This window comes from Prionailurus viverrinus, chromosome C2 (genome assembly GCF_022837055.1).
Source record: "Prionailurus viverrinus isolate Anna chromosome C2, UM_Priviv_1.0, whole genome shotgun sequence".
Classification (NCBI taxonomy): Eukaryota; Metazoa; Chordata; class Mammalia; order Carnivora; family Felidae; genus Prionailurus; species Prionailurus viverrinus.
Window position 1 is genome coordinate 36,476,476 of NC_062569.1, and position 22,395 is coordinate 36,498,870.

A 22,395-nucleotide genomic window follows, 5' to 3' on the forward strand; every position below is an offset into this window, starting at 1 on the left:
GACCTCCTCCTGTCACAAGCGGGCCCTTTGCAGTCCTGTCTTTGGGGATATTTGGCCCACAGCTGTCCCTTCCATCAGGAACCTGGAGTCCTCGGGTGGCCATTTATCTCAGGGCTGAGGTTCTGTCCCCAACCCCCCCTCCCCCCCACACCTCTCCCCAGCCTCTCCATCAAAGCCAGAGTGGGGTGAGGGACATGTATGACTGAATATACAAGTAAACATCCACAAAATGCTTTCCGTTAATACCTCATGGTATTAACAAGCAGTTTTACTCATTCACATACAGCAGGATAACAATTATACCCCATTCCTTATAGCTGGGGAATTCAGGCTGAGGCCAGAAGAGGAATTAATTAACGTTCACTGCCAGGCAGTGTCTTGGAGTTTCACAGGTGCCACCTCATTCAGTCTTCACGTCACTTGTTTTTGAGGGAAGGGGCCCGTTTCAGTCAGGGTAGGCCAGGTCTTGCTGCTGTAATAGACAAACCCCGGATTGCACTGACTTCAAACAACCAAGGTTTGTTTTTGCCCATCCCTGGTCAGCCTGAGGCTCTATTTTGCAAGGTTTATGTCCTTCAGGTCCAGGGAAAAAGGAACAGCCTCTAATGGTCCCTAATGGAAAGGAGAAGACAGCAATGCACATACTGGCTGCTAAAACTTCCACTTGGAAGTGATACACAGCACTCCCACTGACCTTTCATTAGCCAAAGTAAGTGCATGGTCACACCTGACTGCAGATGAGTAGGGAAAGGGAAAGCTGATCTGTGCCTGGAGGGTAAAAGCTGGAATATTTGACAACAGCCCTAAAGACCTCACAGAAGCTCAGGGTCAATGGTGAGGGATTTTCCCAGCTCCCGCAGCTCCTAAGTGGCAGAGCAGAGATTTGAACATTCAGCTGTTTTCCCTAGAAATCTTTGCTGTCTTCCTTTCTTAAAAAAATTTTTTTTAATTTTTTTTTTCAACGTTTATTTATTTTTGGGACAGAGAGAGACAGAGCATGAACAGGGGAGGGGCAGAGAGAGAGGGAGACACAGAATTGGAAGCAGGCTCCAGGCTCTGAGCCATCAGCCCAGAGCCTGACGCGGGGCTCGAACTCACGGACCGCGAGATCGTGACCTGGCTGAAGTCGGACGCTTAACCGACTGCGCCACCCAGGCGCCCCTCTTAAAAATTTTTTTTAATTTATTTTTATTTTTTATTTTGAGAGAGACAGAGCGAGAAAGAGAGAGAATGGGGGAGAGGGGCAGAGGGAGACAGAGAGAGAATCTTAAGCAGGCCTCACACTCATCATGGAGCCCAACGCATGGTTCCATCCCGTGACCCTGGGATCATGACCTGAGCCAAAGTGAAGAGTCAGATGCTCAACCAGCGGAGCCACCCGGGCACCCCTCTGCCCTTTCCCCATGTTGCCAAGAGGCTATAGACATGAATGCTAAAGACAGACTTCTGACTCAAATTCTATCTCCAGTATTCACCGGCTACGTTACCCCAATTAGCCGGTCACGTAACCTCTCAGAGCCTCATTTCTCTGTAAAACAGAGATATTGGTGCAGGACTATGTTGTGAACACCAGAACTTTATTCCTAAGTTTGGGGCAAACTCATTTGGCAGCCAGACTCCGTTGGAACGGGTGTGAGCCTATTTATAGTCATTCCTTATTTCCCTCAGTGTGAATATTCATAGGTCTCACTATAGAAATATTAATGTATTTGATTACAGGCGCTGCCCCAGACCACAGGGATGTTATGCAATACATGGCATATGCAACTTAATTAATAAACTCTGGAACTCTCTCAATTCTGAAACTATCTGGCCCCAGGGTTTTGGATAAGGCACATGGATCCTTCACGGGTTGCAGTGAGGATTAAGGGAGATGATGTGTCAAAAATTCTGAGCACCAGGCCCAGCATGTAGTAAGTGCTCAATACTTGGTGATTATTCTAGATCCCAAGCTTGAACTGACAAGACAGGCAAGAGGCTCCAGCTTGTGGGAGATTGCCACAGGACCTGAAACCAAGGCAAGAAAAGAGTGGGAATTCTCCAGTCTGCACTTAACTGAAATCAGCAGGTCTCTTTGGTTCCTGAAAAGCCTATCCTAGTAAATAGAAGTCTTTAGGGCCTCAGACACTCTCGAGTGTATTTGTGGAATGATTCACTCTGATAGCAACTAGGGTATTTGTGAAGGTCCTCAGAAAAGAGACAACATGCTTGGTACATGTCAGGTGTATCAAATAATGTGCCCTTTCTAGCCATCGGACAAAAGTCTGAGGTTTCATGTCAACATTCATTTCCCAGAATCGTGGATCTTGCAGAGAAGTCCCAAAACCTTGTTCCTTTGAAGTCCTCAAGGCCCCACCTTGAGGGTGTTACCTGAGACCTCACCCCTCACTCTGGTCACCTTCCCTTCTACCTGTGGTTCTACATAAAAATTCATTTGCAAAAAGCTCCTGTGGCTTTGGCCAAGAGACCTGCCCTCTTGCCTCACGCAGGCTGAGAACCGCAGCCCAGAGACGCCCTGTGTGCGGCGGTTAGAACCTTCGTTAACACTGCCTGGGCTTGGATCCCTCCTGAACCCACTCACTGGCTGAGTGATCTCGGGCAGGTTATGACCTCCATGTGACTTATCTTCCTCATCTGTAAAGGAAGATACTGATGGCTGTTGTGGGATTAAACGAAGCTAGTTTTCGGAAAGTTCTTAAAATAGTGCCTGCTGGCCACTATTAACTATATTATAGTGAGTCTGTGGCACAGCCGAGACTGTGGTCTTCTGTCTCTCACTCCAGGAATCTCGTCCAACTAAATTCACATTTTTGAAAATAAGTGTTGACAAGGATATGGGGAAATTGCTGGTGGGAATGTAGAACGAGGTGGCCACTGTGGAAAACAGCTTGGTGATTCCTCAAAGTTAAACATAGAGTCAACACATGACCCAGTAATTCCACTCCTCATTATATACCCAAGAGAAATGAAAACAGGTGTTCAGACAAATACTTGTACCCAAATATACATAGACACAGCCAAAAAAGAGGTAGAAACAACCCAAATGTCCGTCGGCGGAGGAATAAACAAAATATGGCATTTCAACACAATGGAATATTATTTAGCCATAAAAAGGAATGAAGTTCTGATACATGCTACAACATGGAGGAACCCTGAAGTCATTGTTGCTAAATAAAAGAATCCAGATACAGAAGGCCACGTATGTACGATTCCATTTATGTGGGATATCCAAAATAGATAAGTTCATAGAGACAGAAGGCAGATTAGTGGTTGCCAGAGGCTGGAGGAAGGAGGGATGGTGGGAACTAGTTGCTTAATGGGTACAGGATCTCCTCTGGGGGTGATAAAAAGGTGATAAAAAGGGATAAAAAGGGAACTGGATTGAAGTAATGACTCTACAACACTGTGAATGTATTAAATGCCATTGAATTGTCTATTTTAAAATAGTTAATTTTATGTTAGGTCCACCTCACCTGAATTAAAAAAATAAATTCAGGGGTGCCTGGGTGGCGCAGTCGGTTGAGCGTCTGACTTCAGCCAGGTCACGATCTCGCGGTCTGGGAGTTTGAGCCCCGCGTCGGGCTCTGGGCTGATGGCTCAGAGCCTGGAGCCTGTTTCCGATTCTGTGTCTCCCTCTCTCTCTGCCCCTCCCCCGTTCATGCTCTGTCTCTCTCTGTCCCAAAAATAAATAAACGTTGAAAAAAAAATTTTTTTTAAATAAATAAATAAATAATTCATTGCAAGGAAGCTGTCCCCAGACTTCAGTCAACAGGGCGGAAGTGTTTGAGGGGTGAACTCACTCACCCTGAGCATGGCACTGGGGAGCACCCTTTATCCCCCATGACCCCTAGGACACTATGTGCTCCCCAAATTGAGGGTGTCTGATTCATTTCTGATTCCCCAGCACCTGGCTTTGCACACAGCAGATCCTCAGGGAACATAGGACTCCAGGGGGTAATTGATGAAAGCATAGCGAATACCCACCAGCGCTGACCGCCCCTCGCCAGGTCTGTAGTATTGTGCCAGCAGCTTAAGCCTCCTGGCTTGTTTTCCTCGCTGCGAAATAACATGGGATGATGGTGCTGTGTCTGGCCCACTATGCCAACCCAGAGAGGTGATGCATCTCAAGCTAGTGGGGCAGGGCTGGGCCCAGATGCAGGGCCCAGCAGAGGGCAGCGGCTGCCCGTCTTCGGCTGTTCTATTATTATTACTATAATTGGGAAACAAGCCTCCACCCCCCCCCCAACTTTATTGAGATATAATTGACATACAACATCGTGTAAGTTTAAGATGTACAACGTGTTGATTTGATACCCTTTCATATTGCAAAATGATTACCCCTGCAGGGGAAGCTAACACCTCCATCCCATCACCTAGTACCTTATCTTTTTTGTGGTAAGAGCTTCTCATTTAAGATCGATTCTCTTGGCAACTTGCAAGATTGGTCAAGGGGATTCTCAATCTGTGTTCCTTTAAGAAACTGGTTTTGCCACAACTGGAACTAAAATATTTTCCTGCCTTTGTCCAACTCACACTAACAAAAAAATTCATTTTGTCTGTCATTTTTCTCTACCAATATATTTTTGTTGCTAAACCTCTTCCATCTGCTACCCGTTGTCTGGAGTAAAATAAGAAATAAGAAGGTGTCTGATTTTATGGGAAAATAGATATGGACATTTTACACCAACTACATCAGTATTCTGGGCGTTGGATAGTGTCTTGTGAGGAACAGATTCTGGGACCAACAGCTCTGCCCTCTTTTCTGGGTGACCTTGGGAATCACACGACCTCTCGATTCCTGAGTTCCTCGTCTCTACAACGAGGGTAAACATGGTACCTGCCTCATAGGATGCGGAGGACTGAACTAGTTACCAAAGGGCAAGTGTCTGTTACTTGGGCGAGCTCCATATTAACCATTATTACCGTTGGTGGGATAGTGGTGGTGGTATCATTACTGATACTCTGTGGTGATCCCTCCAGTGCCCCTGGACTGCCAGGTGTCCTAACCCCTACAGGAGGTTGTACATTTTGCCAACCTGGTTGGTTCGCCAGTCTGTCTACACAAGGAAAACCGAGTGCGAAGAAGGAGTGGGTGCATTTGGTGACCAAGTGAGTGAGATCTTCCCAATCAGAATACTCAGAATCCATGGTGAGAGACGCTGGAGAGAGAGAGAATGGGGTTTTCGTGAAGTTCAGGATTCTTATGTGTCATCGTGGATATTATAGCTCGGGTCATCCTCAGCATAGAGGAACAGTGAGCACATTGCTGGATCCCATCGAGTTTGTGCCTCTGTGGTTGGATCGGACCTTCCAGAAGTTTACGAGGATGGGGGTGCCCCTCCCCTCAGGGTGGGATGACTGTTAACCAGGTTCTGACAAGGTGGTGGATGAGCTTCACTCGGCAGTGAACCGACACCACTAGCCCGGGTCTGTGTCTGGCCCTAGAAATGTTTTGACACAGAAATGTCACATAAGAATCTGGATGTCAGGGGTTTTGGAAAGAGCAGGAAATCCATAACACCGGACGCACCTTCCTGCGTGGATCCGTGGCTGGAGCTTGTGTGCGCCCTCTAGTGGAGGACTCCCCCTCCCAACCTTCATGCCCACTGCCCACACCTGCACCTGCCATTCACACAGGCCACCCCTCTGGCCCCTAGGCAGTGGAGTTGGCCGCCTCTGGTCTAAAATCCAAACACATCTGTGATACTAGAAGTGGCTTTCATTCATGTACTGACCATTAACTTTTTAAAAAGTTATCTAAAGCAAGAGCCATTTGCCTTGAAATGAGAAATGGAAATAGAGCAGGAGTTTGCAAATTTGCTAGCTATTATGCTGTATCATGGCTCTTTACACACGGAACATTTTTATTTACAGACCTCATCACTTGCCGCTTTTCAGTAGACACACTTTTTCTCTTCCCAAGCTATCCCCTAAATATGGGGTTCCTCTTGAGCTACTTGGATCCTCTGGCTAAAGGAGGGGGGAGCCAGGGTGAGAAAACTAGGCAGACTCCATCCAAGAATTCAGTTTACTCATCAGCTTTGCTTAAGTTAAGAAAAACAAGCTTCCACCATCGTCCTCTGGGCCTGTTTCTGAGCTCACACTTGGAAAGGTCAAATAAACACCATAAATCCATTAGAAGGCCTTCGTATTAAACCCCTGAGGCTTATGCTGTTTAGCAAGAGGCTAGGGTGATGACGTTTCCCAAGTGGAAGGAAGTTTGCCTGACCTTGGCTATTTGCTAGAAAACAGGAGTCAACTGTCCCCATTAGCCTCGATGGTTGCAGGGTACATGGCCCTGGGGCTGATTCAGGAAGGGATGACAGTGGAAGGCAGTCTTCTCTGGCTTCCTTCTCCTTTCCAAATTCTTCAGACCAAATCCCAGGTGCAACCAGGTGGACAGGACCACGCATTAGTAGCTGTCCCTGACTAGGCAGAGTCCCTCATTGGCCCCATATCTCACCACTTGCCTGCCAGCCATGGCTGGGCTTTGTTGGGCCAGGGGCTCACCTCCAGTCCATCCAGGGATCTCCACGCACAAAGAAAGAGCTACCCCTCCCTGACACACACACGGATCAAGGCTGAGTCTTGGGGCATGGGGGCACAGAGACTGGGGACAATCAGCAGACCTAGGTTTCTTCCTCAGTGACTGTCACCCCACTTCCCCAGGAGAGTCTGCCAACATAAGGTGTGTCCCAAACCACACTGCCTGAGTTCTGGTCCCTTTTAACCACTTGAAGCTGGCTTTAAGTAAGCTACCTAACCTCTCTCGGTGCCTCAGTTTCCTCAGTCTGTAACTGGGCTACCTCATTGGGTGATAGTGAGGCATAAGTACAGTAAGACTTAGACCATCTCCAGACATTAGAAGTGCTATGTACATCCTTGCTGTGACTGTTTAGATTTTTACTATTATTATTGCCAAAAATGCAGCCAAAGAGCCCAGAAGAACACCAAGATAGACTTTGAAAATAGATCAACCCTTATGGCTTTCCTCATGCTTCTGCTTCTGATGAAAAGATTGGAGGAACATCCCCAAAGTAGAAGGGGCTGATGGAGAGGGCTGGAGTCTGGGATTTCACCGAGCTAGATTCGGATGCGGGCTTCGTGGCGCACCAGCTGCTGGGCCTCCCCAGCAGTTGTTGACGTGGAGGCATCCTACACGGGGTGTCCGTCCCGCTGTCTACACCAGCTGCTTTCACTTTGTTCTAAAGGACCAACTGTTCTGAAACAATAGCTGTCACGTTTGATCACCCAGGTGCGCCAGGGCCTAAGCCCGTGCCCCTCATCTCGTGCCCCCACACCCCCACACCCGACAAAGCAGGCATCGTCCCCCTTCTACAGAGGAAGCAGCTGGCCGCTTAAAGCCAGAATTCAGCTCCAGGCCTGGGCTGTGTCTCCTTCCAGCGGCACCTTTTCCTAAGCAGCTCTAAGTTCTCAGCAGGCGAGGGTGACTCCGTTATTACTCATCAGCTCGAATTCAGCTATAAATTGTCTTCTGGCCAAGCTTCTGGCCAGATAGAGGCCAGTCCATGACTTGTCTCACTCACTTTTGCTCTTTCTCTTTTTTTGTTCTTGACTGAACCTCTGATACAGAGAATTGGATTTAAACACAATCCTTAGTTGTAATACACTGCCATCAGAGCCATGCATAGCCCTCTTTCATTCTAACTTGCTTCTTTATGTATTTACTTCCTTATAATTTAATGTTCCCATGAATCTATCCCCAACCCAAGGACTAGAACATTGGCAGTTGGATACCCCTGTGCACATCCGTGGTCCATCCCTGCCAACCTGCACTTCTCTGAATTTTGTGTTTATTGTTCCTTATAGATTTTTCACGTACTGCTTTTTAAATTATTTTTGAACGTTTATTCATTTTTGAGAGATGGAGAGAGACAGAGCATGAGTAGGGGAAGGGCAGAGAGAAAGGGAGACACAGAATCCGAAGCAGGCTCCAGGCTCTGAGCGGTCAGCACAGAGCCCGCTGTGAGGCTCAAACCCATAGACCTCGAGATCATGACCTGAGCTGAACTCAGACACTTAACCGACTTAGCCACCCAGGTGCCCCTAGATTTTTCACTTATAGACATATGTGTAGACAATGGCTTATTTAGTTTTAGTTGTTCTTGAACTTTTCTAGTTTATCTGTTCGAATGCCACACTGTATTCATTGTTATGGCTTTAAGTAAGTCTTGCTACGTGGTCGGCAAGTCCTGCTGCCCCCACACCCCTCATTCTTCTCCTTTAGAAGGGGACACACCATGAGAAAGGGGGACCCACCCCTGAGGGCCCCAGCACTGCCCTGGATGGGACCTGCACCAACTGTCTCTGAAGGACCATTGTGCTCTCTTATGTGGTCATCCCATGCTGGATGTGTTTCCTTCAGCATCTGTAGGGGCAACCAGGCTGTTCCCAGGACTGCAGTAGCAGGGAAGACTTCTGGGGACATAGGACAATCCGTGGTGCAGGGTGTATCACAGCCAGAGCCCTCCCCCCAACCTCCCTGAGGCTCTCCCCGCGTGGCCGGGGGCTGTCCTCATCCAAAGCCAGGGTGTCCAGCCATCGTGCAGCTCCCCAGGGCAAGCCCCAAGTTGAAAACAGCCAGATATTCTGGGAAATTTTTCGGCTGAGTCAGGAACATCCCTCCACCAGACCGAGGAACTGGCGCAATGTGTTGCTAATTCTGTCTGCCGGTGGGACCTTGCTGGAGGGTTCTTCAGCCAGCTTAGGGCAATGTAAAAGGGCTACTTTTTAAAAATGTGTTTCTTGCACCAGAAGAGCTGGGCTACCACTTCCTTTGTAAAGATGAGGCTCATCGCAGCTGCCTCCTTGGTCCCAGGGACCAAGCACCCGTGTGCAGAGCAGAGTCTTAAGGGCTGGGCAGCAAGGATAGGAGCCAGTCCCTACCTGTGGGAGCCCAGCATCTACAGGGGTGAAGAGAACACCACCAACAGGAAATGATTCTAGGGGAATTCGGGGTGGTCAGGGATTTATCACAGGTCGGGGGTAGGGAAACCACACTTCCCAAACGGAAAATTAGACGGCGATGTCTGGCCGCAGGGCAGAATATTTCCAACAGGGGTTGTCCCATGAACTCCTCAGGCGAGTCACCATAATGATGAGAACCACTCACAGGCCTCTGCTGGGGAACATATTTGGGGGACAGGCTCACCCAGCAGAGAGAGGAAGCTATATTAGATGGGGAGAGGGCAAAGGCAGGGGGACGCTTGGGAGGCTGATTTTCGTGGTGGGGTCAGGAGGTGACCAGAGGCCTGGTCGCAAAGACAGAATGTCAGGATGGATACGAGGTGTTAAGAGGGTGGGCATGGCAGGGCTTGCTGGTGGGGCCAATTTGGAGGGCAAAGGAGGGCTTAGGAGACTGAGACATGGCCCCTAGGACAGGGATCCCACCAGAGAAGCACAGTGGTGAGGAAGATGGGCCAGGAGAGATACGTGGGTTCTCTGCTGGGTGTTGGGATGTGTGTGGAGCAGCCCCATGGAGTTGGCCTGTAGACTTGTGTTGGAATCACTGGGGATCTTTTGAATTGCTGGGCCTGATGCAGCTGTTCGGGGTAGGCCGGAGCTCCGCATTCCCAGCAGGCTCCCGGCTGAAGCTGATGCTCCTGGGCCATGGATGGCTCACGAGGGTCCCAGACTGGGGCTGATGTAGAGGCTGGTGTGACGCTGTCCCCGACTCAGGTAATAGCAGGGGCTAAGTACCTGTCGAGTTGAGGTTGATAGTCATTTTAGTTTCCCCTCCAAAATGAAATGTTCCTCAGGCTTCAGGAACACCACCGCTGATCATTCCAGTCAGAATTCAGGGACATGAGAATGGAAAGGGAGATGGGCCTTTCTGGAAATGTCTTCATTTGAAGAGTGAGGCACACACCATCTCACAGTGTACATTCACTCCTGGGACTCGCCTGGGCACCCTCATAGACCCTTGGCTAAGATCGAGGGTACAGCCTCTACTCCCAGTAAAGGGAGGGCGCTGACTTTTTCTTTTAACAGACTAGATCTTCAACAACTGGTTTTTGTTTCCTCAAAGTGTCATTTGAGAAAACTGTGAACTTTTCCCAATGTTACTTACACAAACGAGATTCCTTAAACACATCTTAGAGAGATGGCTTTGGAGCCAATAGACATCCTCACCCAGCAGTAAAGCTAGCTCTTATTCATCTTCTGAAACTTCTCTTACTTGCAGCCTCCTCCAGGAAGCCATCCTGGATAATCCCAGGCTGGGCTAGGTGCCCCTCTTCCTGGCTCTCACAACCCCCCTTACAATTCCTGCTCTTAGACACAAACCCAGCTGGGCTGCCACCATTCATTCTCATCTCCCTGACCCATCTGTAGCCCCGGGAGCCCCTGTGTGCCCAGCTCCCTGCTCAGGTCCTACAAAGCAAGTTTAGAAGTAGAAGTATGATGAGTGCCTGCATCTGTGATTCATCGTTGCATTAGAGGGACAAGACTTTATCCTCAAAGTCCACAACATGACACTGGGACTCTGGTGTCCCTCCAAGCCCTCTTAAGAAGACTTTGATTATAACAGTGATGTCCTGGGGCGCCTGGGTGGCTCAGTTGGTTTAAGCGTCCGACTTCAGCTCAGGTCACGATCTCACGGTCCGTGAGTTTGAGCCCCGCGTCGGGCTCTGGGCTGATGGCTCGGAGCCTGGAGCCTGCTTCCGATTCTGTGTCTCCCTCTCTCTGCCCCTCCCCCATTCATGCTCTGTCTCTCTCTGTCTCAAAAATAAATAAACATTAAAAAAAATAATAACAGTGATGTCCTCATGCTTTGATTTCCCCATCTGCAGGATGGGCCAGCGAAGAGATCTTACATCATTCAGGGAAATTTCAAGTTTGCTGTCAACAGAGACTGACCTTGGCCCTGTAGGAGGACGGAAGCTGAGCTAGGATTTCTCTCCAGTACCGCTCCCCACTCCCCTGCCAGGCTCTCAAGAGGCTGGGCAAGTGACGGGATCTTCTTTCTGTCTCCCCAGTCCCCTCCCCCCCCCACCCAGCCTAAACACACAGAGGCTTCTTTAGCCTGCAACCGCTTAGGGGCTGAGGCGGCTCAACAGGCCTGAGGCCACAAATCCCCAGAGAGGCCCGAGTCCCCCAGCACCTGCCTGGAGCCATTCATTCTTCCTCACAGTGGGGTGAAGGCAGCAGCCGACATCCACCCACTGGCTTTGGCGGGGCCTGGGCACAGCGGCAGAGTGAGTGGGCAGGCAACCCCAGCTCTGCTAGATCCGGGCCAAGAGAGCAGAGAGCACCCATGGATAGAAGGCCCTCAGATGAAGGACTCAGGTCACCAAGAGTCTTCATTCCTTCGGCAGTGCTAATGTGAGACTGTGGCTAACATGAGTCTCACTTGGTAAGCCTGAGTGTGGCCTCCGAGCACCCAGCCCTGCCTTTGATAACACAGCAGAGTACGGCTCAGTACCACCTCCCCCAGGAAGCCCACCTTGCCTGTGCTAGCATGAGAGCCACGGCCCTAAATCTCCAAGGCTCATCTAACATTTATCTCACGGAAGCCTTGCCGTTCACTTTTTCATGTACATTGAAGCCTAATTTGATTGGGTTCAGTCAGAGTCCTTCCGCTGCCAGGATTAAATCTGATTTCCGTTCTGCCAAGTGTCAGCTGTGGAAGGGACCCTGAGCCTTCTTGCCAAACCACTTGCCACGCTGATAGAGGCTGAGACCCTAAGGAGGAAGGCGAAGCCACCCTGCCAGCTGGTGGCCGAGGCCCACCACAGCCCAGGGCTGCCAGCTGCTCAGTCACTTTTCACTTAGCTGTGCAGCAGGTTCAGGGCGAGGGGGCCCTGAAATGGACCTGAACAGAGATGAACCGAGCTCAAGGGGCTCCTAGCTCCCTGTATGTTCTCAGTCTCCAGCCCTGCGCCCCCGGCCACTTAGTGGCTACCCATCCCACCCGTCTGCACCCCCCCATCCTTTGTCGCTGGGAATGGTGAATCATGCAGCTGGGGTGAGGAGGAAGGTGAAAGAAAAGAATGCTGATGGGTTGAGCGAAAAAGGAGAGGGTCCTGTGGCCACAGTGGGGGAGGCTGATCCAGTGGTCAGAGACTGGGGTGCTGAAATGGGCATTTAGGGAATGTGGCTGAGCTCCATGGCATGACCCAGGGGTGGGCACTGGGTGGAAGGGAGTGTCCCAAGCACGAGATGGTCCAGAACCAGGAGCCTGAGTGATGAGAGGGTTGTGCCTGTGGAGGACTGCGTCAGAGGCGGAGGCGGCAGGTGTGGGCGGAGAGGGGACCTGGGAGGCCAGGCCAGCACCCTGACAAACAAGGGGCCAGAGGTCAGTGGATGAAAGAAGCAAGGGTCAGAGCCAAGGGGTGCAAAGAGGAGCTGGGAATTCTCACAAGTGAATGGCAGGTGTGGAGCTTCACATGTGCAAGGAGTCTGCCCGCCTCCTGGGCCTGCGGGCACAGACGGCCCCCAGGGAAGGCCGAGGGGCCGTGGAGTCTGGGAAAGAATGTTACGGGCCCTTCAGGCAGGAGGTGGGGGGAGCTCCTGGGGAAGTCAGGGGTGCCATTTTCTGCGTACAAAGCTGCAGTTCCAGAGGGCACAGTGGAAGATTGGCTGAGGTTTGGGGCCAGAGGTGAGGAGGCAGAGAGCGTCACGGGGAGGATGGCACTTGAGAGACGCGACGGCCACAGGCAGGAGATCTAACGGCTCTTCATGCCCATCCCTCCACCTTCCTTCACATGCACGTTCCATTTCCTCTCTCCTTTTCCTGGAAACTCGTGCCATCCTGTTTCTTGGAGCACGTTTTCATTCTGCAGGAGCACCTCCTTGAGTAACAATCAGACTGGGTGGGCAGAGGGTCCTCTTTCAGAATCTGAAGGGTAGCTGCTTTTCGCTCCGTAGCAGTGCAGTTCCCCTGCGGTGGGAGTGCTGTGGAGTCTTCGGGTGACCGCTGTCTTTCTGGACCCACCTTTCTGGAGAGGACTGGGTCAGGGAGCTGGGCGGGCCAGACCCGCGGGCGCTTCATCCAGATGGAAGCGTCTCCCCCCGGCCAGCATGCCCTCTGCGGTGGAGAAGGGCTGGCTCGTGCTCCACTCGGCATCTCTGTTTGACCGCAGCGCTGACCAGGAGCTTCCCCGAGGCTGTCTGTCTCCTGCAGAGAGCGAGCCGAGGCTTCAGCTGTCCCAGATGCTGAGCTTGTAGTTCTCCAAGGGATTACCCTGATGATAGCCCATGTCTTGCCCTCTGTTGCTGGAACTTGGGTCTTCTCCAGGGCTCCTTTGGTGAGAGCCGTGTCCACCCCTGGTGCACAGGGCTGCCAGTTCTCTGCTTGATCTTTCCACCGTCCTGTCCCTGTCTTCCCAGAATTTGTCCGAACGTCTAGGCTGCTGACTGCCTGTCTTGCTTTCCAGTACTGTTGTCAGATCCTTTAAACACACACGTGCACACAGGTGCACATCTCCTCTGCCCTTTCGAGAGACATGGGTGGGAGAGGTAGAAGCCGGGGGTCCAGGCTGCCGCCTCAGGCACAGCCTCACACAGTTCAGGTGGTGTTTCCTAGCACACTTTGTTCCGGATTCTCCCCTCTGGAAGTTTCCCACGTCCCTGCTCCGCGGTGTTGCTAGGGAAGGCCATGCATTATTTAGGACTGTTCTGTTGTGCAGCATTCCCATGCTTGTGAAGGGGCTCGCTCGCTCTCTATCCCGGGGGAAAAACGCGGGCCCCACCTGTGCTGTGGGGACCATCTGTGCCAGTGATGCTTGTTGGGACAGAGTTCATCAGAAAACGCTGCTTATGTCCCAGCTGCAGTCACAACACTTTTTGCTGGGGAAACAGTGAAGCTTGCTAAGAGAAAACTCCAGATTCCAAATGCTTTCTAGATATGAGCTGAGGTCCCTGCAGAGCATGATGGGGCCATGGGGTTGGTACAGGGATGCCATATATTTTAGAAGTGAATGCGTAACATCATATTTGTCCATTTGTGTAATTAAGTGGAGCGACACTTGACAGGTATAGACACAGAAGGCAGAGAAGCCACGCCATTGGCGAGGAGGTGACACCTAGTTGGGGTCCTATAGAGGAGGCAGGCTTCTGGCAGGCAGGCAGGGGGTCTGACAGCTGAAGGAGCAGCATGAGGGGAGGCCCGGAGGCATGCAGAGAATTCTCTGAGTCTTCTGACACCAAAACCATAGTCTATGGATGAGTGATTAGCACGGTGTCAGGCATATAGAGCTTGTATGTGGTTGCCCATTTGCGTGTCTTCTCATTTCTTTTCCCAAAAAAAACAGTACCCACGTCTACTGAAGTTCAGGTTTCAAGGCTGGTGCTCAAACCTTCCCCTATCTGGTGACCACTGTCTATAGCTGTTGCAAAAGAATTTCATCTCCTGACCTTAAACTGTTGATCTTTTTTCAAAATATCAATGTAGGGATGGATGTAGGGTAGGACTCACATCTTGGCATCTTCCACTGCGAGCAGAGGAGACCTCAAGAGGCCCAGGGAAGCTGCTTAAGCCACCAATCCCTGTGTGAAATCTCCACCATTCACCGTTTCCATCACAGATATGGACTCTCTAAGCCAGATGATCTAACTTCCCCACTTCGTTGACAGCAAAACAAGAGTCCCTGAGAAGTTCCATGGCTTACTTGGGGTTGTACAAGGGGTTGATGGAGAGTTACGGAAGAATTCAGGTCACCACAGAACCTTGGAAATGATTGCCTTGTGATATTTTTAGCGTGGAACCAGACATGCAGCCCCAGCTTCAATAAATCTTCATCAAGAGCAGAGCATTGTCAATTAGGACCATGTACTGAGGCATTTTTAGAAACACAATAAGTAAATTGCTACTATTTTTAATGGTGCCTCTTGGGCTGATGGCCTGAAATAAGACCTACCGTAGAGAGAATGTCTTTAAGGCAAGGAGCATGCTGTGGCATACTATCGTCACAACACGTGGCTGGAAGTGTTGCTGTCCCCACTTTACAGATGAGAAAAATGTGGTCCCGAGAAGGTGAGCCAACTGCCTGGCCCACTGGTGGTGGGAGCAGGAGACAGGATTCCGAAGCAGCTTCCTCTCCTCACTTGGCCCCATTGAGGCCGCTGGGAAGACGTCTGGCTTGTGTCCACACCCCCCAACCATGGAGTGGAGGCACTCCCCACTCAGTCAGTGACCTTTTATTTTTCTTAATGCATTTTTGATGTATAAATATGCAGAAAGCATGCAAGTCTCAGGTGACAAAGCTGGATGGTTTCTATAAATTGAACACGCGGGTACAACCAGAACTCAAAGAGCAGGACAATACCTGTCCCCCAGCTTCCTCCTGTCCCTCCTTTTTTTTTTTTTTTTTTAAATATTTATTTACTTCTGAGAGAGAAACAGAGTGTGATCCAAGGAGAGGTAGAGAGAGAGGGAGACACAGAATCCAAAGCAGGTTCCAGGCTCTGAGCTATCAGCACAGAGCCCCACACGGGGCTCAAACTCACAAACCATGAGATCATGACATCAGCCGAAGTCTGACACTTAGCTGCCTAGCTGCTTAGCCGACTGAGCCACTCAGGCGCCCCTCCTCCTGCCCCCTCCTAATCGCCCCCTGCCCAGTATCGCCACTGCCCTAATGTCATCATCTTGTTTTGGGAACTTTATAGGTGAAGTCACACAAAATGTACTTTTCTTTCACTCCAAATTATGTTTGTGATTCATCCGTGTTTTTGCATATAATTGTGGGTCCTCCTCCTTCTCATGGCTGGTTAGGGTTGTGCTATGTGAAGATACACAATTTACGCTTACATTCCACTGTTGGTGGACAGTAGAATTGTTTCCGGATTCGTGCTCTTACAGATACTGCTTCTGGGGCATCTGGGTGGCTCAGTGGGTTAAACGTCTGATTCTTGACTTCGTCTCAGGTTGTTATCTCACCGTTTGTGGGTTCGATCCTCGCATCAGGCTCTGTGCTGACAGTGCGGCGCCTGCTTGGGATTTCTCTCTCTCTCCCTCTCTCTCTCTGCCCCTCCCCTGCTCGCTCTCTGTCTCTGTCTCAAAATAAATAACCTTTAAAAACCAATAATGCGTCTAGGAGCATTCGTGTACCTGCATTTAGCACACTGGTGCACACTGGAAGGAAATCTGCAGGCCACAGGCTCAACTTTAGTTTTCCGAAATAGTTGTGCCAGCTTACATGCCCTCAGCGTCATGAGAGCTCCAATTGTCCCACATCCTCGTCTGCACTTGCTATTGCCTTGTTTTCATTTTGGCCATTCTGGCTGGCAGACAGCAGAGTCACATTATAGTGTCAGTTTGTACTTCTCTGGCAATTCATAAAGTTGAGCACTTCTTCACATACTTATTGGCCACTTGCATAGGTGCTTTTGTGAACAATGACTCCTTTCCAATTGTCGTTTTGGTTGGAAAACATTTCTGAAAATGGCTCCTGTGCTGAAAGATTCTGTGTTTCTCTTCCCACCTGGTTGATCATTTCCAAGCCTCGGCATTTGGCAGTTCTTCAAAGGGTTCCAAAGCCAAGGGGAGTCAGAGAGAGGAGTTGGAGGGTGGGCCCAGCCAACACTGGGCATCCCTGAAGTGCTGGAAGTTCCACAGCTGCAGCAAGGCCTTGCTCTGTGCACCCTGGCATTGCTGTGCAGCCTTCAGTTTACAGGTCGCTCAGAAATTAGCAGAGATGATTTTTATTTCCTATTCAGAGCTAAAGACGTGCCCTGAACTCCAGCCCCAGCCCCCTTTCTCACTTCCTTTGGAGTTGGGCTCTGGACTGATTTCAAAGACCGCAGAGGAATGAGGATAAACAGAGTTCTTTCCTCCTCCTCAGCCCCTAACTAGGCAGGGAACACACAGGGCATTGGGTTTGCTTGACAAGGCTTAGCATTTTGGGCATTGAGGACCTGATGTGTGCCTAGAGCTTTAAAATATTTAAGGAAGCTTTCAAGCTCTGGCATGATTATCAGACATTAACAGCTCAGAATTTTCCTGATGCAAAGTGCCAGCCCCTCTCCCCTCAGAGCCAAAACCTACCTTGTTAACAGCCCTCCCCAAGCTTATCCTCACCAAGGGCAACCAAACAAATGCACGGGTGGGGAGGAGATAGCTAGAAATGGCACGTGTTAAACACCTACTCTGTGTTATCATGCTAAGTGCGTTACACTTTCCAGCTCACTGAATCCCCACCACAATTAAATCCCCACCTGAATTGAAACCTGCCCTGTTGGGGGGGAGGGATTTACAGGACCATGGGGGAGCTAAGGCAGACATGCTTCTGGGTAAGAGCAATTTATTCCAATAGCTTAAAACATCTATAGAGGACATGCCCCGAGGCAGAACATCAATTTGTTCATTGAACAGACAATTTCCGGGCCATCCCCCTGTGTGCAGACTGAGGGCTGTAGGTCCTAGGACAGGTGAGTCGGCTCATGTCCTTTAAGAAGTTCACAGGCTGCTTGTGACGAGGAATGGAATTGAAAACCCTTGCCACGTTTGTCTAAGTGGAGGAAGAGTGCACTTCTGGTCAGGACACCTGGTGCACGGGGCCCACCTGGGCTCTGCCACGAGTGGGGACTGGCTCCCGGCTGGGGCCCTTACCGGCCATATGTCCTTGGGCAAGTGACTTACCCTCTTTGTGTTTCAGTTTCCTCCTCCTTAAAATAGGGATAGGGGTGCCTGGGTGGCTCAGTCGGTTAAGCATCTGACTCTTGGCTTCAGCTCAGGTCACGATCTCATGGTTTTGTGAGTTTGAGCTCGGCATTGGGCTCTGCGTTGACACTGCAGAGCCTGCTTGGGATCCTCTGTCCCTCCTCTCTCTCTCGGTCCCTCCCCCACTCATGCTATCTCCATCTTTCTCAAAATAAATAAGCTAAAAAAAAAAACTTAAAAAATAAATCAATAAAATGAGGGTAATAATAATAGTTATAATAACTTCTACCCCAAAAGGTTGTTGTGATATGAGTTTGATAATACATTCACGTGAGCAGCTCCCCACAGCACCTGACCACATAAGTCTTCAGTAAAGAGTGACTACAGTTAACCTGAAACTAATGTGACATTGAGTGTCAGCTATACTCAAATAAAAAATATATAAATAAACAACTTAAAGTAACTATAACTAGATAGGAGGATTGGGATTTGGGAGGGGGTGTTCACAGAGGCATGATTTGGGGAGCAGCGCAAAGCTTGGATCAGAACCAGACGGGAGGACAGGGAGAAGGAGAGCTGGGTACCAGGGTGTAGCTATGGGAACGCCTCAAGAGAGGTGTTGGGTGTGGGTCTAGGCATGGTGACTGTGTGACCATGTGACTGACGGTGACTGATCTGCTCTCTGGGCCTGAAAAACAGGAGGCCAGGCCTCCCTGGCCAACATGAGTGTTCATATGAGGGTCAAAAGAGGATACGGAGGCAAGAATGTTTAAAGCCACCAATATTCCCCGTGGATATGCCACACAGCACAGCCTCGTCTCGAGTGAAGGAGAGCTGGGAACACTCTGGTGTGTGGCTTCCAGTGCACCGGCCACATCCTACTTTAACTCGAATGGCTCTCCATATTAACTCCGCAGCTCTCGTAAATGAAAATTCCTCCAAAACACACTCTTGACCTCTTTCCCGTCCCTTATATTATTCCTATCACAACTCTTGTGTCAGTATTCACTACTTACAGTTTTATGGCATCTTAGCACATCATAGATGCTTTTAAACCGTCACTTGTTCTGTTACCAAAAAAGCGTTCAGACGCAGCTCCAGGGGGCACCTGGTTGGCTCCATTGGTTAAGTGTCCGACTCTTGATTTCGGCTGGGGTCATGAGTTTGAGCCTCACACCGGGCTCTGTGCTGACAGTGCAGAGCCTGCTTGGGATTCTCTCTGTCTTCCTTTCTATCTCTCTCTCCCCTCCCCTACTCTCTCTCTCTCTCTCAAACAAAAACAAAAACAAAAACAAAAACCTTAAAAAAAAAAAAAAGATGCAGCATTAGGCCTCTAACGTGTTACCATCAGCTTGGGGAAACTAGCCCTTTACAAGCCATATGAGACAACATGTTACCACCATCCTCTCATTCCTGACCCAGCTGACCAGCACCATTCCTCTCCTTCCAGACCTTCCAGGCTGTCCTGTTTTATGCCTCTGTGCCTTTGCCTGTTCTCTAGGCCTAGAATACTCCCCTCCCTAACGTGACATAAAACTCCTATTCATCCTTCAAAACCTTTTCAGCAATCCTCTCTTTGAAGCTTTCAAACAATTCTTCCATAGGAACTGCCCAGTTTCTGCCCCTTGTGCACTTAGGAATCATTGCATCTATTACACTCTGTTACAAGTATTCACCTGCTTAAACTCCAGCCCTGAGCCTTTCTCTACTTCCAGGACTGCCTCTGGCCTTGGTTTAGTTATCTCTGTATACCTAAGTCCAGAGGGCCTGGAAGAGAATAAGAGCTTAATAAATATGTGTGCAGTAAAACTAATTAAACTTGGTCCCACATCCAGATGTTCTATGGGTTATGAATTTTAATTCATGAATTTTCCCAGAACTGGATATTAGAAGAAAATACATCCCTCTGCTGATTATCAAAAGGTGCTACAGGAGAAGTTTGAGGGTTCAATGGAATTTCAAACAGCCTCCCCAAGCCTAACCTGTTTCTAAGAGGAAGCCCACTGCAGATCCCCTCCTAGGTCAGAGGCTTTCATTTTTATCGGGACCTGCAGAGAGAAGTATTTTTTCCATTGAGACACACGGAACATGCATATCAGAGAAACAGCTTTCATGGAATACTTACTCTTGCTGTGGTCATTGTTCTCCATTTTCTCTTTCTTGTCTTTCTTCTTTGTTTTTTTTTTTTAATTATTTTTTTAAATTGCTGGTCACCATCCAATGAATTGATTTCAGAATTCTATTTATTTATTTATTTATTTATTTATTTATTTATTTATTTATATTCTTGAGTGGGAGAGACAGAGTGTGAGAGGGGTAGGGGCAGAGAGAGAAGAAGACAGAATCCAAAACAGACTCCAGGCTCTGAGCTGTCAGCACAGAGTCCGCAACCAGGCTCCAACTCACCAACTCCGAGATCATGACCTGAACAGAAGTCAGAGGCTTAACTGACTGAGCCACCCAAGCGCCCCTCTTTTTTTTTTTTTTTTTAATGTTTACTTATTTTTGAGAGAGACAGAGAGTGAGCGGTGGAGGGGCAGAGAGAAAGGGAGACACAGGATCTGAAGCAGGCTCCGGGCTTCAAGCTGTCAGCACAGAGCCCGAGGCGGGGCTTGAACTCATGCGCTGTGAGGTTATGACCTGAGCCGAAGTCCGACACTTAACCAACTGAGCCACCCAGGCACCCCAGTTTCGGGATTCTTTAGTCTAACTGAGCCACCCAGGCACCCCGGTTTCGGGATTCTTTAATCAGTTGCTTCCCACAGTTTGAAAACCCCTGCTCTAAGCCTCCAGCTAGTATAACTGAAGAAGCCTTCCCGGAGGAGGAGTCCCAGCCCTGGAGGCCAGATCAGAGGAGCAGGTGCGCCTGTGGCGGGCAGATGGTAGGCAGGGGTGAGCAGGTGTGTGAAGGCAGCGGCAAGACTAATCCACTTTCCTCTCGTTGCAGCTGAGCCCCTGCCGCTGATGGACCTGTGCCGGAGATCCATCCGCTTGGCCCTGGGCCGCCAGCGCCTACGGGACATCGGCTCCCTGCCCCTGCCTCAATCTCTCAAAAACTATCTGCAGTACCAGTGAGGCTGAGGAGCAGCAGTGGGGACCCACACACAGCAGGGCCTGGGCCTGTCATTTCACGGTCACACAGTACATTCAGGAAGGCGTCCTCCTCCTCGCCCCAGAACGCCAGGACACTCCGTTCTTAGAAAGGACCAGGACGCGTTCCCAACGTTGAAAGTGAAATGTCCCTTGCCAACAGTATTTGCCACCCTGGAGGCAGCCCTCCTAAGTCAGGCGCCTCCTTGGGAGCCATGAGGAGCCCGGAGCCTCCACCCAGCGGAGATCCTGCCCCCCGACCAAGAAGACACAGCAGCCCCGGTATTGATCAGAGAGCGTGTCTCCTTATTCACGAGAATGAATGAAACATTTGGGCGGGAGGCTCGCTGTGGTGTGCCCGGGTACAGACAGGGCCGGGGAAGACTGGCCAGTTCTGGGAGGAAAGTGCAGCCGAATGATGAAGGACGAAAGCAGCTTGGTGCCGACGCCCTCTTGACACCTCGGGACTTTGTGCTCCTTTGAAAGACTGTTACCCAGGGATGCCTGATGACAGAATTGGCAAGTGGACAAAGCCGTGTGTAGACCCCTTCCAGCTTACCTCTTTGCACATTGTTTACTTACCCTTTCACGTGCCCTCTGTCCCCACCGCTGACCCACAGTTCCCTGGCTACCCCGGGCACCTCTCTTCGGGGAAGCTGAGTCTGACTAATTCACCCCGGGGACAGAGTGTAGCCTTGATTATTATTATCTTACATCTGGTGGCATTTTAAAAGAGGAATGTGGTGAGGGCAGTACGTAGTCCAAAGGTGCTAATGGGGGAAGTGGGGGCATCGTGACACCCGAGTGGATGGTGGCCTCAGGCTGGGGAGCCTTCCTGGGGTGCCGAGGGACTCTAGGCAACCGTCCATTCGGATGTACCTAGCCGTCACAAAGCTTTATTTGAGCGAATTATTTTTTCACTTTAGGAGACACGAACGAGTTTGTTTCTGTTTCAAGCGTGTGTGCGATGTGCTGTTTATTTATCAGCTTGGGGCTGCACGGGCGGCCCCGGACCCGTAGGGGTGCAGGTCCCGAGCCTGGTCCTCTCCTGGGGATGCCGCCACCACCCTTGTTGGGCATCTCTCGTGCACTCCCAGAGCTCTGTCCAGACTCCGTTATAACTGGAAATTGTCACCGCAGTGGGATCCCAGAGCCCCAGACGGCACCGCCTCCCCCGACTTTAATGTGAATTTGACTGATGAATGAGGAGCGTTTCTAATAAAGTGTGTTGTTCAGTCCTTCCGCTGTTTACTAAGTGCTGTGTGGGGAGGTGTGGGAGGGTGTCCTTCATCAGCCTGGCTGGTGTGTTCCCAGACCCTCATAAGGCAGAAGTGGGAACCCCTCTCCAGGCTCTTCTCGCGTCTTCCATCTTGTCGTTCCCACTTGAGCCCAAACCCGAGTCACTTTACAAAGGCCTGCCCCGGAAGAACGAATGTGTCTGGGGCCTGGGTCCCCACAAAGCTAGTCCCCACGGTGGGAAAACAGGTTGGACGATGCCGGGATGGGGGTGTCCAAGGGTGGGCTCTGCAAGGAGCACAGGGTCAAGCAGGGTGAACCCTATGGGATAACAGTTTCAAACTGGACCCAGAGGTGGAACTGGATGTGACTTTGGATGTGCATGTCATCATCGAGGAGTGGTGCAAACGGCTGAAGGGTGAGTGTGCAGCCGAGACAGGCTTGGA

At 50.2% G+C, this 22,395-nt stretch overlaps 1 protein-coding gene across 2 annotated transcripts in view; it reads left to right on the plus strand.

Moving 5' to 3' along the window:
- SPSB4 (splA/ryanodine receptor domain and SOCS box containing 4) overlaps positions 1-21,934 on the plus strand; it is an 82,088-nt gene extending 60,154 nt beyond the window's left edge. Inside the window, exons 3-4 of one of the 2 annotated variants that reach the window (XR_007155965.1) lie at positions 20,389-20,483; positions 20,571-20,664. Coding sequence is in view for 1 of the 2 variants with exons in the window: in XM_047876628.1 (XP_047732584.1) it covers positions 20,571-20,698 (128 nt within the window). In the remaining variant the exon portion in view is untranslated. Of the gene's footprint in view, positions 1-20,388; positions 20,484-20,570 lie in introns of both variants that reach the window. The other variant, XM_047876628.1, reaches the window with a different exon arrangement.
- The last annotated feature ends 461 nt before the right edge of the window (positions 21,935-22,395 follow it).